Source organism: Sinohyriopsis cumingii, unplaced genomic scaffold (genome assembly GCF_028554795.1).
Source record: "Sinohyriopsis cumingii isolate HCF-2022 unplaced genomic scaffold, ASM2855479v2 utg000233l, whole genome shotgun sequence".
NCBI lineage: Eukaryota > Metazoa > Mollusca > Bivalvia > Unionida > Unionidae > Sinohyriopsis > Sinohyriopsis cumingii.
In genome coordinates, this window is record NW_028315880.1 from 873,027 (window position 1) to 889,992 (window position 16,966).

At 35.2% G+C, this 16,966-nt stretch overlaps 1 protein-coding gene across 1 annotated transcript; it reads right to left on the bottom strand.

The window, feature by feature from the left end:
* Positions 1-4,368: 4,368 nt before the first annotated feature.
* LOC149774404 (thiamine transporter 2-like) lies at positions 4,369-15,325 on the bottom strand. The gene is made up of 4 exons (XM_089945330.1): positions 14,167-15,325; positions 12,859-13,051; positions 11,512-11,653; positions 4,369-7,896 (listed from the first exon to the last, which is right to left on the bottom strand). Exons 1-4 carry the CDS (start codon positions 15,299-15,301, stop codon positions 7,792-7,794), a joined length of 1,575 nt encoding a protein of 524 aa, XP_089801456.1. The 5' UTR covers positions 15,302-15,325; the 3' UTR covers positions 4,369-7,791.
* Between the last annotated feature and the right edge of the window lie 1,641 nt (positions 15,326-16,966).

A 16,966-nucleotide genomic window follows, 5' to 3' on the forward strand; every position in this document is an offset into this window, starting at 1 on the left:
CCACCACAGTCGCAACCAGTGGAATAAACAAACTTTACTTTTTGCTATTGTCCACTCTGTATTACAATACATAAACTAAATTTTTTATCTTAGATTTAAATTCAAATCTTTTTCATGATGTGTTTATTAATGTACATACTGGCGACACTCATAAAACAATTTTCGCATGGACGGGTTATGTCATCAGATGAGATAGGGCACGAACTGGCAACAGTGAAACCAAATCTCCAAGGGACATGTTCAGCTACTTCATCATCATAAGCATCATTTCATAAATGATCTGTGCTTTACATTAACGCCATTACTTTCCCTGGCAAAATCTCAGATAATGAAGTTTCGTTTTATTTTTTCAAAATGATTAGCAAGTTAAACTCTTTGATATTATATTATAATTTATAAGTTAATTAATTGATCAGTATGTTGATATGATAATTCAAAACGGTTACACTTTAAGTCAAGACATACCCCTCTCTCTCTCTTTCGCTCGCTCGCTGTCTCTGTCTCTGTCTCTCTTACAGCTAAACGCTATGACAAAATTTCGTCACGTGAGGTAAAAGTTTTTATCGGGATGGTGGATGGATGCAATTGTTTTGGAAGTTCTTGCATGACAAACTTAAAATGCAGTAAAGCAGCTGCTATTAAACATATAGCTATTTGAATACTTCCTATCTATGTATCAAGCATTATCGATCAAAAGATTTAAACTATAATAGAAAATATGCACGATGTGATATCCACATGACGTCGAATACTGAATGTGTTCAGAATTATTGAAGTGACTCAAACTAGTATCCAGTAACGTAGATAAAGAAACCTATTACCTGCATAAACATTGCACCATAGAGCCAGTCTTGTATCGAGTGGTCATTTCAGTCACTTTATTTGTCGAATTTTGGAAATGTTGGATAAAAGTGTACAATACCAGTGTTAGACGTACTGGCTCAAGCTTTAAACATTCCTGTAAGTTTTGATACCTTCTTGCAGACCTGAAAGATAACGGAGATTATGTCAACCGCAGGCGTTGCTTTAATAACTACATGATTTCTACTTGTGGTGATAGTAACATTTCCAAGAGCGAGACCTCCGACTCAGGAACTGTTTGGAAATGAAATTTGTCAAGTTTATTCATGACGTCAGTCGTAAATATATGCAGTATGATTTATAAAATAGAAACGTATTAAATGGGTTTATATACGTAATGAATTAGCATCCATCCAATACAGCTATAACATGAAGTGTAATTTGGAAGTCAAAAGTCGTGCGTCTGCTTTATGCGTCTAAAACTGTTTTTTTAGCTTCATGTTTTTCTATCCCAGAACTTCATTTCAGAGTCACGTCTATTTTAACGTAATAAATATCTCTCTCTCTCTCTCTCTCTCTCTCTCTCTCTCACACACACACACACACACACACACATTACCAGTTGTATAGTTTCCTTTCTCCTTGTAAAAAGAGGCTGAAAATTATGAAGTGATAAATTACCATTTCAACACCTTTCAAATCGATCAGCCTATAACTTTCTAAGAGGACCTTCTCGCAGTTGTAGAGATGATTTAAAACATGCTTTGGACATTATAACTTTCAAATGTGAAGCAAATAAATAATTTAAGGACATATTTATAGCAAACAATAAGGTTTGGAAATAAGAAGACAGAGATGAAGACAATGCAGATGTCCCGCACAATCTTTTCGTGTCTCGCACTCCCTTAAGGCTTTCAACGAGACCGAGGTTTCAATGGCATTTTTCACCATCACCTAAACGTTGAGTAAAGTAAAGTTACAGAGTAGTTACTGAGTAACTTCAAAACGTGCAAACCCAGAAAGCAGCAAAGAATGTCGGTAGACGCTGGAAACATGTTGTATATCTATCATTTACACTACGCTATCTTCATCCTCTTCATCCTTATGTTCAGCGGCTTGAAAGGGAAGAAACTTCTAGAAAATGCGAACACTCTATAAGATATAAGCAATCATATTAACAGTACAAATATTTCCATTATTACACTCTGTGTGAGTACCATTGTTAAATGATCTAGAGAGTTGATCTGTGAAAATAAATGTCATAGGTTCGAATCAATGCAGTATTATTGTGCTTCTTATTGGAAAATGGAATCGCAATACCCAGAAGAATAAACAGAAAATATACGAAGCAGTGCTACACATCTAAGTAGATCTGACTGCTTGAATATTGTTAGTATGTAACAGGCTAAAAATATGATAACTACGAGGTCAAATTAGCTCATTATGTTGCCGGATTACGTTACTTTGGATCAATAAAAATCAATTTTCACTCACTTAGACTAAAGCAATTATTTCAAATTAAAAACAGTTGCTTAGGACGGTTCCAAAGTTTTAGCACGGAGGCATTTCCTTAATTTGTATGTGTCAGTAAATTCGTACTCCATACACTAATTCTAAACAAATTCATATAGTCGCACTGCCAAATTATTCTTCAAAAGTTACAAATGAAATGTATACACTCTTGTCCTATGTAGAACCAAGATTGCATACATAAGGCAAAGATATTCAAAGCAATTTGAACAGGTTATTTTAGGCATGCTTATAGCAGCAGTTGATTCGACCCCTTGTTCTAAACTTATCATAGCGACGCCTTGACGGGTCCTACAACGATTTTTCAGAGCTGTTGGAAGGCATCAATCACGTTTGATTACAACAGATAATACACCTGCTTATATGGGGTATACATCCTTCCTATTCGATACAGCAGATTATAGTTGATATTACATTTTCATTATAATGCTAGAAAACAAAGTGGATGACGTCGTTGAAACTTGCATTTCTGATGGAACGACATAAAGTTACGACCTTTAATCCATGAGATGTCACATTTTGAAGCATCGTGAGTGAATCAAGTAAAATAACATAACTAACCAAATGTAGAAAGCCTACATAAATATGTGCAGTCTGATTAAAATAAAGATTTCCTTATGCAAAGTAGCTTGATGGACAACTATAGAAGGTTGTGTTCTCTTGATTTATTAATTTATCAGCCAAATTATAGTTCACATATTTATGGAAGAGAAATAGTAATTTGGAATACACTGTTACTAACTATAACTCCAATAGACATCATGCAGAACTTTATCTGACTGGTGACTAAACATCTATTAAAGAGAAATCCAATGGTCATCTAAATGGTGACTTTTATTGACGAATGTGAGCTATCAACCACGCCGCAAATCACAGTCTAATCAGACTGAAATATTTCAAAACCTCAAATGCTATTGTCGATCATTCAGCGTTCAAGATTGTGATGTTTTCTTTCTTCATGCTTCATAAAGTACAAAAATCTATTAATTTGCTGTGATTTTTCCATCCGCGAATATTTTGTAGAAATGTTATCTATTTATATTACTATGCTCAAAACTTACTTGGATAGTCCTTCAAGCTATTTGTGTATGTTGACTTGTCATTTTTGTGTTGCAGAATTTCTAAATAACGTCTCTTACTTCCAACAACCCATACTGAGAGCATTTCAAATGGTTTAGATGCTTGTATGTAAACGGCTAACGCAGTTATTATGAAAATAGTCCCTCACTTCCGACAACTCACTTCTGACAACTCACTTCCGAGCTCTTGAACAGTATATAAATATATATTCATCTTAACGGCTGTTCTTCAAGCAGTTCTTATATGATAATTTCAGCCTTTAAATTTCTGCTAATTGTTCGGGTAAATAATATGAGTGACTTTGTTTAATACGAGCATCTTGATTTAGCGCTGTTTTTCTGTCTGCTCGTATTATTGTTTGACCCTAACGAGAGAACGTATTAACAGTGTAACGATAAAAATATTTCACAAGGATAGGTGAAGTTCGGTAGCAATATTTCCGTCAATAAATACCTGTATTGGATTACACTGTATAAGAGCTGTCATTTAAGTTTCTAGATCAATTGTGTACTTTCAGAGTTTTAACTTTGGCACGGTAAATTCTATAGTAAGCGCTATTATATATGCAGAAGGTTTAGATTCTAAACCGTTTTGAAGGTATGTTGATAATTCTAATGAAGGTTTATTTTACTGTTGGGGCTTTTTATCGACGTTTAGACGGTGATATTGTTGGTGAAACAATTGTTGCATGACATAATTCGATATCTATCTATCTATCTATCTATCTATCTATCTATCTATCTATATATATATATATATATATATATATATATATATATATATATATATATATATATATATATATATATATACATGCATGAGATCTTGTACCACATAATAGACATTCTGGGTTTGCAATTTTATGGTTTGATGTGAAAAGTGGCTATAACTATGTAAGTGGTGTTCATGCAGGTAGTTTCGTATAACAAAGCCTAGAAAGACAAAAGAGATTACATAGAAGGGATAACATGCATGTTATTTTTTATTTTATACATAAAAAATACATTGCATTTTAATTGTGCTGTGTTCTCTCTTTTTCTTTTATTTGCATATTAACAATTTCCAAACATGTTTGAAAATTTCTTCCCTGAGAAAGTACAAGCCATTAGAGATAAGCTTGGTACCACAAATTCAATTGACTCGTAGTTACCATACAGTCTGGATACAGAATTTGAGCGGCAACTATTAGCAACATCTGAACTTGTCTCTATGGATTTTGTACGTACAATCCTGATGAAGAGTGCACCAAAGTCATGTGAACATGATCCAATTCAAAAATCACTGCTGCTTGAGTGTTTAGATCCAGTATTGCTTTCACTAGCTGATGTTATAAAGACATACTTCTCTCATCAGAGGAATTCCCATCATTTTTCAAAACTGCCATTGTAAAGCCTCTGATGAAGATTGTTGTTGTTGTTGTTGTAGGGTTTAACGCCCGGAAGTAACCACCGATCCACGAGAAGCTACTGGCAAGCTTTCTCACACCCCCACATTGGCTGAATCCGAGACTCGAACCCACGCAGACAAAGGTGAGATGGCAGTGATGTGTAACGGAGAGCGCCTTAGACCACTCGGCCACTCGGGGCACCCCTCTGCTGAAGAAACCAACACTAGACCATAAAGATTTAAAGAACTACAGCCCAGTTTCTAATCTCCGAATCATATCAAAAATCTTAGAAAAGTTGTTCTATCCCAGCTTGTATCTCATCTGACTTCAAACAGTCTTTTTATCAGTGTATAATCTGCATATCGCCCTTGCCACATTACTGAAACTACTCTTCTAAAAGTAGTTAATGACATTCTCTCTGCTTTGGATAGCTGAAAGATTACAGTCCTCACCTTCCTTGATTTGTCTGCAGCATTTGACACAATAGACCATGATATATTACTTCACCGTCTCCAGCATGTATTTGGCATTCATGATACAGCCTTATTGTGGTTCAAGTCCTACTCGGTCCACAGAACACAAATTGTGCCTGCAAATAGAATACACTCCAGCCCATTTGATCTAAGTTGTGGTATTCCACAGGGATCTGTTCTTGGACCTTTTCTCTTCATTATATACACTCAACCGTTCTCAAGTGTCATAGATCATCATCCAGTATCTCACCGCTGCTGACACCCAAATATATCAATCTAGCCACCCAACTGAAGTTGATGCTACCATCCAAGGTGTAGAGATGTGCATTTCTGATGTGAAATCATGGATGACATGTAACAAGCTGCAGATGAATGATGATAAAACTGAGGCCATTCGGATTACAAGAAAAAGACTTACTCATTCACATCCTTTACATCTAATAATACGTATCAGCAACACCAACATTAAATTCACACAATCACATAAAACCAAGGTGTTACTCTGGACAGTACTCTCACATTGCACCAACATGTCATGAACATATCCAAGGCTGCATACCTTGAGCTGAGACGCATCATCTCAATTCGCAAATATCTTTCAGTTGATGCCACTAAAACACTTGTGTATTCATTAGTACTTTCACGACTGGACTATTCTACCTTCTAACTCAATTATTTCTGGTTCATCTCAATATCTACTCCAAAAACTTACAAAAGTTCAAAACACGGTTGCTCGGATCATACTTAGAGTAACACGATCAGAGCACACCTCCCCACTGCTCTGTACCCTACACTGGCTATCCATTCGATCCAGAATCAAACACAAAATTTGTTCTCTGTGCTACGTTTCACTGACGGACTCGAGTCCAACATACCTATCCGACCTCACCCATGTGTACACAGCAGGAAGATACTTACGTTCCTCTTCTGACAATCGTATACTCATTATTACCACTATGAAAACAAAGTCATATGGACAGCGTTCTTTTGCATACCAATATATTCAATGATACTGATTTTAATTCGTTTTGATAATGACTTTCATTCATTTTGATTCATTACTATATTTAACAACTTCATAAAGTACGACTTTCACAATACACCACAATTTCATTTAAAATAAGATTTTCTTAATATAACTATATATCATATTTACATTTTCTAAATTTAATTTGGTAGATGAATAATTCTGATATATTATCAGAGTGTAATTCACTTGTATTTACGTGTGAGTAGACTTGTATATTCATCAAAACGTTGGTATACTAAATAAATCATGAATCATGTCCTGAGGTATAAATGATATCTAAGGAATATTACATATCCCTCTAGTTATATTTATCAACATTATTTCTTAAAATTATTTAATGTAAGTTAGAATGTCTCTTGATGGCTTAATTGGGTTGAGCGTCCGCCTCAGAAACGGGGGTTGTTAATTCGAACCCCGGCCGAGTCATACCAAAGACTTATAAATATCGTACTAGCAGCTGCGTCGCATGTCGCTTAGCATTAAGAGGTTAGTGTTAGGACTGGTCGGCAATTTCACGCAATATTTCAGTACACGATAAACGTATGATACAATTGTGACACTGGTATATATTGTTATGACTCTGTCATCTTATACTGATCAACAGAAAAAAACATACCAACAAGTTAACTAAAATTTAAAAATTATTTTCTGTCTCTTAATAATAAAATGGGAATTTAAGAGGAACTTACAGTACTGTGAATTATATCCCAAATAGTCATAAAAGTTGTATCACATGTCCAAAGTATCGACCTTTTCAATTGATTTCCATTGGTGTTCGGAATGAATTCCAGGTTTTAATTGTGCTGATGTATCGGTATTCTTGAATGTGTCGGTGTGCTAATGGTCTTGATGATTCGCAATGGTATAATCCAGAATGGTTATTAATGAATTCACGATGATCCACAAAAAAATGATCTTATTCAAACAATCAAAGAGCAATTTGTAATGCCAATGAATAATTTAGATAAATAAATCAGTCAATATTATCAATGAATACAACTAGAAGACTGCTATTATGATTGAAATATTAATAAGATATACGTCTTCCTCTCCACGACTCTGTTACAATATTGCCATACCTGACAAATGATGCAATGCATCCCTACCAAACATAGGTTGTAATATAATCCCACCTGAACTACTTGGGGATTTCATAACACTCAAAGGATTTTGTGAGCTTTTGCAGATCTGGAGTCGTTGTAGACTGCATGTTTTTTTACAAACAGAAATACAACGTACAGGCAGCTTCATGCTCCCGCATGACAGTGTTTTAAAACACAAATACAAGTATAATAACACTTCAGGCATCTGCATGATATAGCGTTGTATAAACACAAATATAATTCATAGGCCACTTCAGGCGTCTGAAAGACATAGTGTTTTACAGACACATGACACACACTTTGAACATTTTGGTTTCTATATAGTTATTAGATCGAATGTTGAATGAATATATTCATGAAATGAGATTCGAATAAGCTTATATGAGTCTAGTCTACATTATAATCATTGTTGCGTTTACGGATACACTTCCATATAGCGACGGCGAAGAACAGCACGCTTATTACTGCAAAATATCCTCCATACACGGTGAACTGAAATAAAACAGTATATTTAACATACTTTAAGAAAATCACTGAATTTAATCAGAATAAATACATTAAGTGTGGTGTCCGTCAAAACGTCCCTCAAATCGTATCTGATTGTCATGAAGAAAAAAAGCGTTGATGTTCTTTTCGGAGAATAGTAAGCATTAAATCTTTTGCATTTTCGTTATGATGGACTTTTTGCCATTCATAATAAATCTCTGCTTAAAAAATAAATTATTAGCCAAATTGTTCATGAATTGGAGACATATAATATAAAGAAGAAAGTAAATAAAGTTTACATTAAGCTTACGTATCCGCACAGACAACTCACTTTAAATAATGCATTCCCATAGAATTTAATCGCCTTTTATATGTTTACACTCTTTACTAGGTGTCTCTTTATTTTATATTGTTTTCTTTGCGTCAGTAGTATTCGTCAAACGAACAGGTTTAGTTAATAGATTCATCAATAAAGTACATATGATAGCCGCTGCATACATCTGAGCTCAAATATCTAGCAATCTTCCTTTGACAAAAGGAGAACAGTGCCAGGTTACAGTAATCTTCACAGGAAAATATTGTGTGAGAAACCTGGGGAGCTCAAAGTGGTTTTGTTCATACGTCTCTGTTTGCAGTGATAATTTAATAATAAAGTGGCTTTTTGGAGAATTTTGCGATATTTCAATAAACAAACTATGGTATATACATACAGTGGTGGAAATTAAGCCAACAAAACAGTCTCTGTCTTTACAGTATACAGTAAATATAGACCTGGTAACGTAGACACTTTCTTGTAGTCACCAGAACGCCTCTGCTCACCGTCCTGTACTCTAACCATCTGACCACACTCCTGTATATGAATAATCTGAAAATCACTGCCTTCTGCCCTCTACGCTAATTATGTAAAAGTCACTGTCCTCTACTCTAATCATGTGAAAGTCACGGTCTTTCGTCCTCTGAAAAAATTACATGAATGTCAATGATCACTGTCCGCTACGCTTTTGAAAGTGCCTGCCAACTATTATCTATACTAATCAGATCAAACTTACCACCCACTGTCCTCTACATGACTGGTATGAATGTCACTGACTAATGTCCTCTACACTAATCAAATGATGTCACTGCACTCTCCCCAACAGTAATCCATAAACAGACAAGCGTTTCTGATTTGCTTCAATAATGAATTTATGTTCGTTAATGTCCATTTCCTGCTCACTTCATTCATTTGCATGTTGCATATTTATACGTCTCTAAATTCCACAACATATATATCGACCATACACTATAATGCACGTTTTAATCATCATTCACTTGAATGAGAAATTATGAAGACAATGTTTCTAAGATATCGTTTAATATGTATACCCTCCACAGTATGGTTCTCAAGACACTTAGTGGTGTATGTGTACGCTAGGTGGATTTTTACAAAACCCATCCTTTACACCTACGACGGCTACCATGGAGTATAGAATGGTTCTCGGATCAGCACTATTTTCATGCAGGACCATCTCCAAGTCAAAATAAAGTCTTTCAGTGAAGCTCTAATGTTGATTTAACGCTTCGTTTAAGAGGAGTAGAGACAAACATTATTTTTGAGCTGTCTGCCATGGAGGCCATTTTGGATGTAAGAACATCACCATTTTCATTTAAGTTCATATACATGTATTAAAAGTCCGTCTGTATAACTCCATGTCGATATAAACTTCCTTCCCGTGGGTCGGTGAAGGCATAGGGATAAGAAGCTTTTAATGATGGATGTCGCGAGGCCTTGAGGTATTATTATACTATATTAGAAATGAGGGTAAAACTGTGCCTAAGTATATCTGGCTTAATTTAAAGTTTGTTGTCATATAAAAAGGAGCCAAATTCAGGGAATTATCTGAACTCTAACAAAAGCAAAGACAACCTCCTTGAATCCTTTTTTGTTAGTGGTCGAATTTACAATATGTTATACAACGAGTTTCATGGATAGAGTGAATTTTGATGGGTGGGTGTATTATGGATGAATATATTTTTTTCTAAAAGAACAACAAAAAAGCAGTAGTAATCAATTTCTATCCATCATAAAATTGTCCGCCAAGAAGTACATTCTCAACAGATATTTGATAAACTTTCAATATATTCCTGGTTTGTTATATTTTTGTGATATGCGATACCCTTTGCTGCTTAGTATTAAATGTTTAGGATATCGACCTGATTTCAAATATACTTTTCCACAAACTGTCTGTCGTTTGAGCTATGATGCTGGAATTTCATCCTGAATATATCTCTATCAATATTTAATTAAACGGAATTGTTTTCTAGAAGAATGTGGAGGTCATAGCCATTTTGTCAAGAGCCCAACACGTGACGTTTCATTGTTCGTCATTTAAAGTTTTACTATTATAATGGCTGGGACCGGATATTATTCAGAATTGTCTTATTTCATATAGTTTGATAAGTGAGTGAAAAGGGTGCATATTTCCATGCTTGTTTTTAATATACCAAAAAATGTAGGCAAATAAGTACGAATGCACTATAACATGTTCTTAATATTATTGCGATATATTGCCAACATCGGTCACAAATTAATGCGAGTAATAATTACAAATTTATTTGTGTATCACGCATTTTCATCAATGCTCTCTTTTACAAAATCAGTTTGAACTATCATTCAAAGATTACTCCAACGAAGCCCAAAATTTACAAGATGCTCTTTGCTCCAAAGCAGAATAATTCCTCCTACTATGAAGTTGTTACGCGACTACTACTTACCTATATTGCGTCACATGCATATATGTGCAAGTGGCCTGCGTACTGTATATTATAAGATCTTATAGTGCCTATCGATTTTCATACCATTTATTGACATGATCAAGGAATTAGAACAAAATATTCAGAATTGTTCAGGCATTCTACGCATGTGCGCACATATAGCTGTTTCGCACACGTATCACTTACCTGTCGACCTATATTATGATTACATCAGCTGTGTAATCTTATTACACTTGTAGTTACGCGGAAACCTGATTGGTAATGTACACTGTTGTGCCATCTAAGATAAAGTCTAAGTTGCAATATCTGCTTATATAATGCTTCCCTAGCAAAGGTTAACAACTGAAAATTTGCAATGGAATATATCAACATAATTTCAAAGTTAAATTTAGAGTTTTCGTAAAATCACAATAACAATTTTATACTGACATATTTGCCAGAACCATCAAAATAATTAATGCAATCTAATCAAGTTAACCTGCGACCCCGTATACCATCGTCTGACAGTGTATACCGTCTTTTGCACGTGTCGTGAGAGTGACAGCAAGGAACTTATATTCCCTTCTGCAATACTGCAATAAATATCCATGATTGCAGACGGGAATGTAGTTTCCTTGCTTTCAACCTCACGAAACGCGCATAAGATGGTATGAACGGTCAGTCGTGGGTATACGGGGGTCGAATGAGAACTTGTCTAAAAAGATAGTATTATGTAGTGTGGCAAATGTTTATCTCGTTTTAATGCAAGATTCCTCTTGAATGTTACCTCAGGGTGGACATAGTTCCAAAGACTATCATCAAAATATCCTCAGTATCGTCCAACTCGAAGTTATTTTTCAGTTAATGCAGGTATAACATATGACGTACCTGATCTGCGATGCCAACACCCAGGACAGCTTTGTCTACAACGATCACCGTTAAAATCGTTTCGAGAACGAGGGCAAGGAACGTATTACATCCAAACACCAAACCGTATCTTTGTTTTGATAAGTTCTGGGCGATCTGTGCTCTGCAAAATGTAGGAAATATCACGAAGAAACAAAGCGTTACGTTTATTAAGGACAGTTCTTTAGCTCCTTCGACGGAAATCCAATGGTATTAAAATAATCACGAAGATGAACCCAAACAATTGGTTCCAGGATAGTTGAGTTTACCTAATATCACAAGTCCACAGCGGAATTTGTTGCAATATTACATTTTACAATCACAACTATCACTAGAGTTTGACTGTGTTTAGTTTCTGAATTAACACCCTTCAGTTCGTCCATTAGCGCATGTGTATGTATCCAAACCACCAAGCCATCCCCCTACGCACCCTTTGGATTCTATATTGATTCCCCAAAACCGGAAAAACAGTGACTATGAGGTCATAAACAAAACAAAGCAATAGTTCTTAAAGTCTTCAAGTGTTATGATTAATACAGTTCTGTGTAATGAAAAAATTGAAGAGTGTCTATATTTGAAATTCCTGTGCATTTGAACTTTGAATTCATCCCGAGACGCCAGGGAGAAATTATGGAAACATCTCTCCGTAAAATGGATATCGCATGGACAATACTGTATGAATTACTTTACTTATTAGAGGAAATGCCCGACGGATGCATAGATGCGTACTTTGAAAATATCTTTGCTGCGAAAGCATTGAAATAAATATAATACTTTTAACACATAGTTTTTTATGTGTTTCTTCATATATCTAACCATTGTTCTGTAGGTTCTGTTGGCTTATTTTGAGCGTTACATCCTATCACGAGAATTATCCATCTTCACAGTGTTTTCTGGGCTGTCACGAACAGGCTTCTTTACGTCATGATGTGATAATCACATTGGTGGCCCTATAGTGTTCAACACGATTTCAAGTTGTTGTTAAATAAAGAAATTGTAACGATGTAAGTGGAACCTGACATGATACGTTTTGAAGACCAGGTTAGTTTATAATAACTGATGTTGGATGAGCATTACGACCATTACAATCCTGTTCTGAAGTTACATTACATCTTTTTTGCTCAGCAAAGCCTTAATGAATGAAGGAATATAACTCCCAACACACTATCTTGACTCAGGATAAGATAATAGAGGTAGAAAATGTTGATGTACATTTATAATTATATATAAATTAGTACTCTAAGTTAAATTTGAATCATGGGCGCTGCGGAAGTACGTAACAAATTGAAGTAGATCTAGATTTTACATATAGTATTTGCTCATACTTACGTTGCTATGGTAATGACGGTAATATAGGATAATCTGAAGAGCACATACAGTACGTATGCCACCCATATATTCGATGTGTGTGCCATCATAATGAGGAAAAAGGCATTGGCAGCACAAACAAAAGCCATAAACAATTCTGCTCGTCTGGACCATTCAACAGGCAGGAACCCAACCAACATGACCGAGATGGCTCCTTTGTTTTAGACAGATAGAGAACAGAAAAATTATGTTATGCAACACAACTTTATCAAATATACTTTCGCTCATCGAAGAGTAAACTTTCTTGGCAACGATTCATATTGTCTGACGTTGCGTATGAGTATAAGAGCGACTCAAAATGTAAGACTGGATAGGATTTGATTAATATGACCATAAAATTAATCATATCATGCGGCGCTTTTTAAGCACGTTAACATCAACAACACTTTTTTTATTTGCTTGTCAACATTATTTTTCCCTTTTGTTTGAGCATTAATTTTTTTTCGCTAAGTAAATGATGCCTAAATTATTTAAGTATTAAACAATGTATTTCACACAGGTTATATCACTGATATCGCATATGTTCATAGCCCTTGTCTAATTACAATGAGAGTCCTGAATATGATTACTTTTTGATTTCATAATGGTCATTTGCAATGGATACACTTGACTGATTTCAACAATGTCTCAACCTGCATCAGTCCAAATAAATGCTAACAGGGCCGCTGAAATAACTGTTCGCAAAGAAAAGCAAAAGTTTACATTTTTAATATTTTGAAGTGATAACTTTATTTTTATGTGAGTTCACTTTATATAACAGTAAAAAAAAACGTTACGTTGTTGGTTTGAGCATTCTTCCTTATGTAAATACTATAATAATAATAATAATAATAATAATAATAATTTTGCAAGTATGGCGACTAGATTAACGGTTGAATGAGTTTAACATCGGTCCGTCTTCTTTAACTTCTTTGTACGCGATAACATAAGAACCATTTACATATTTAGCCTGTTACTCGGTATCTTTACTTTCAAATCAGGAATAAAGAGCATGTAATATAAGATATAGAGGATCCAACACAAGTGTTCATTTTATATGAAACTTTTTTTGTCAACGAGTTTTGTTATTTTCTCGTTAAATAAAGACAAGAGTTTAAGAAAATGTTTATTGTATAATATTTAGGTCCTTTATACCTTGGTGACTATATTGCAGAAAGGTTTTGCCACATTATTCCTGATGAATGTTATGATATAATGTTATAATTGCTAAGAAGATGAGCGGTATATTGTAGAATTATATACAAGGCCCGACACAATGTAATTACGAACCTAAAAGTGTGGAAGCCGCCTCAACTGCGCCATTGTAAACATCTTCATTTTCACCAGGACTGTCCTGGGTTGAGATGACGGCCCATAGATTCTGTACATAGTTGAGCACCTGAAAGTTTCCACAAGATGCGATGGCCCACCACACAGACCAGATTATCACAACTCTAGATGAATAACTGCCCTTCATCTCCTTTAGCATGTACAGAAATCCATCCTTACATTTGTTGTTGCTTGAGGAGTCGTTTTCAACACCCTCATGTTTCACATTTTCAGCTGATCTATTGTTCGGGCTGAAAACATTTCCAACAGGTACCCTGCCTTGTGACAGTTCGTTAGTTGAGAGAATACCATTTCCAGTCTTGCTTGTCATAATGATATCACATTTGCCTTTCATTAATGAATCGTCGCCTTCAAATGCATTGTTCTTAAATGAAGTTCCATCGTTGGTACTTTTATTTTCGGAAGAATCTTTGGTGACCGGGTTCTCCTGACATGAACTAGTAACCACTTCTGGATTCACATTTTCAATATGGCTTCCTTCTGTGTCAGTATTTGTTTTTCTGTGGAATATTTCCGAATATTTAGGTCTCGGCAGTATCAAAGTAATGACAAATGCGATACAAACGCTAACAAAGGAGAATATATTCAAATCAAAGTAATCCATAACTTTCAGTGAGTGAAAAATCTGACTCAGGACAAAAGATATAAACGTCCCCATAAGCGTTGCTGCCCTTGTAAAACTCGCAATCTTCTTAAAATGTTGTTTTGGTACTTGTACATAAAGATACGAGTAGTACGCAACATCGCAAGCCGTAACGAGTCCATAAAGAACTTCAACTCCCTTCATCGCCTCAAGTCCTTGCGCCCAAAGTAGCAGTGCCCAAGTGCCGATGTAAGCTGCTCCTTCCATTATTAAAATAGGTTTGTATCGGAGAAAATCGGTCAACAGAAATACTGGTACGAGCCATATGAGATAAGCATATGTCCACCAGGGGTACATCTCATTGTCTACCTGCTCGATGGTTAGATTTTTCCATGGTCCCGTGAGGTACAGAGTCAGAAATGCTTCAGAAGGTCGCATCTCTTTTACAAACCCAAAGCTGCATAAAATGCATGTTAACGGTATCCAGTGCATGTTGTTTTGCTCCGTGATACACCAGTTTACTGACTTTATCTTTGTATGTTGCCACTATTAATACAGAACTGAAGGAAGAGGTGCCAAAGAGCAATGGATTCCCACCCAGGTTACGTATCTGGCACATTTAAAAATCCTTCTCCTAAATGTTTGTATATATTTATATATGATATGTGTTTGTATATACAATAATATACTACATTCAGTGGAATCTCTGTAAAATAATATATGAAATGAATTTACTAATGACTCGAGTACAATCTTTGAGCTTGTCAGTGAGATACGTTATCATACCAGACATTGAAATGGTGAATCTGCAAACTTGCGTTATCAACCTGGTAACAAAGGTATTGCGAACCCAGAAATTGTGTTGATAATCTCAACAGACGAATTTTTACCTTTCTCTTGTTGCGTACATAATTTATATGTTCGTGAAAAGCACTCGGTTTAGCTTGTGTTGCAGGTTATAATCATTTTTAATCAGTTCATACGTTGCGCTGCAATGTGAAATACAGTAACCATGTAGTCAATGGTGGGGCTATATGTGTATGCAAATAATTGACAAAATGAATGTACCCGACTCAGATGTAAGGAATGATGTAGGCACTCGATGACAAACAGTTACGATTTTAAAAAATGGAAGAAAATTACATTTTAAATCTTCGGTAATCGCTATCATAGAAAATAGTATGCCGTTAAACGATAACATAAATTAACCATTTTTCTTTATTGAGACTTGCGTTTACGACATTATATCCATTTTATATTATAATCTTCTTAATGAAATGTCTTTTGAATTATTCTTATACCAGGACGGATAGATCCGCTGATGTTTTACTAAATATTTTATCAACATTTGAAATTTCGGGACCAAATCTAGAATATCTTTTGATAATAGAGCTTTAACACATAAAAAAATAGAAAACAAAAACTTGTTGCATCTCATCAATTTGACTGTTTCATTTTCAACATACTTTATTAGCTAAAACGTTAAGCTGATGGAGTGGAGCTTCAAGTTTCCACATCCTAAACTGACCCATTCCCTGAAAACGATAGAAATATACCTTGATTGTGGCATAGCATCCATATTAGTGTATTCAATCCATACGTCTTAAAATAGAAGCCGTACGGAAGGGAGAGAGAGAGACAGAGAGGGAGAGAGAGAGAGAGAGAGATGTGGGGGTGGGGGTGGGGGGTGGGAAGAGATATAGAGAGACCGTAAAACTGATATATTATAAGCAAATGCACCTATCTAATTCCATGAAAGTGATAATCCCACAAGCACCATGATCTTGCCTATAGATACACCCTGACAGATCTTAAAATGTATTTCGGAGTTGCTTGAAAGCACCGATTCTAATCGAATTCATTAGAAAATACATGTATATAATATATTAGCGCCATTTTTGATATAGCAATATATAGTCTATATTATTATTTACATTTCCAGATTAAAAGACCTGTAGGGTATCAACAATGAACCGTTAATGGATTGCACAAAACGTACCTTTTTTGTCCGCATTAATGTCTGTCTCTCTCTCTCTCTTAAGAAACAAATTCTATACTATATTTGATGGCTTTGTTGCAAACAAAAGACACTTGACTGCCTCACAAAGTATTTTTCATAGCCATCGACTATGAGGTGTTTGTGTGTGTGATTTGGAT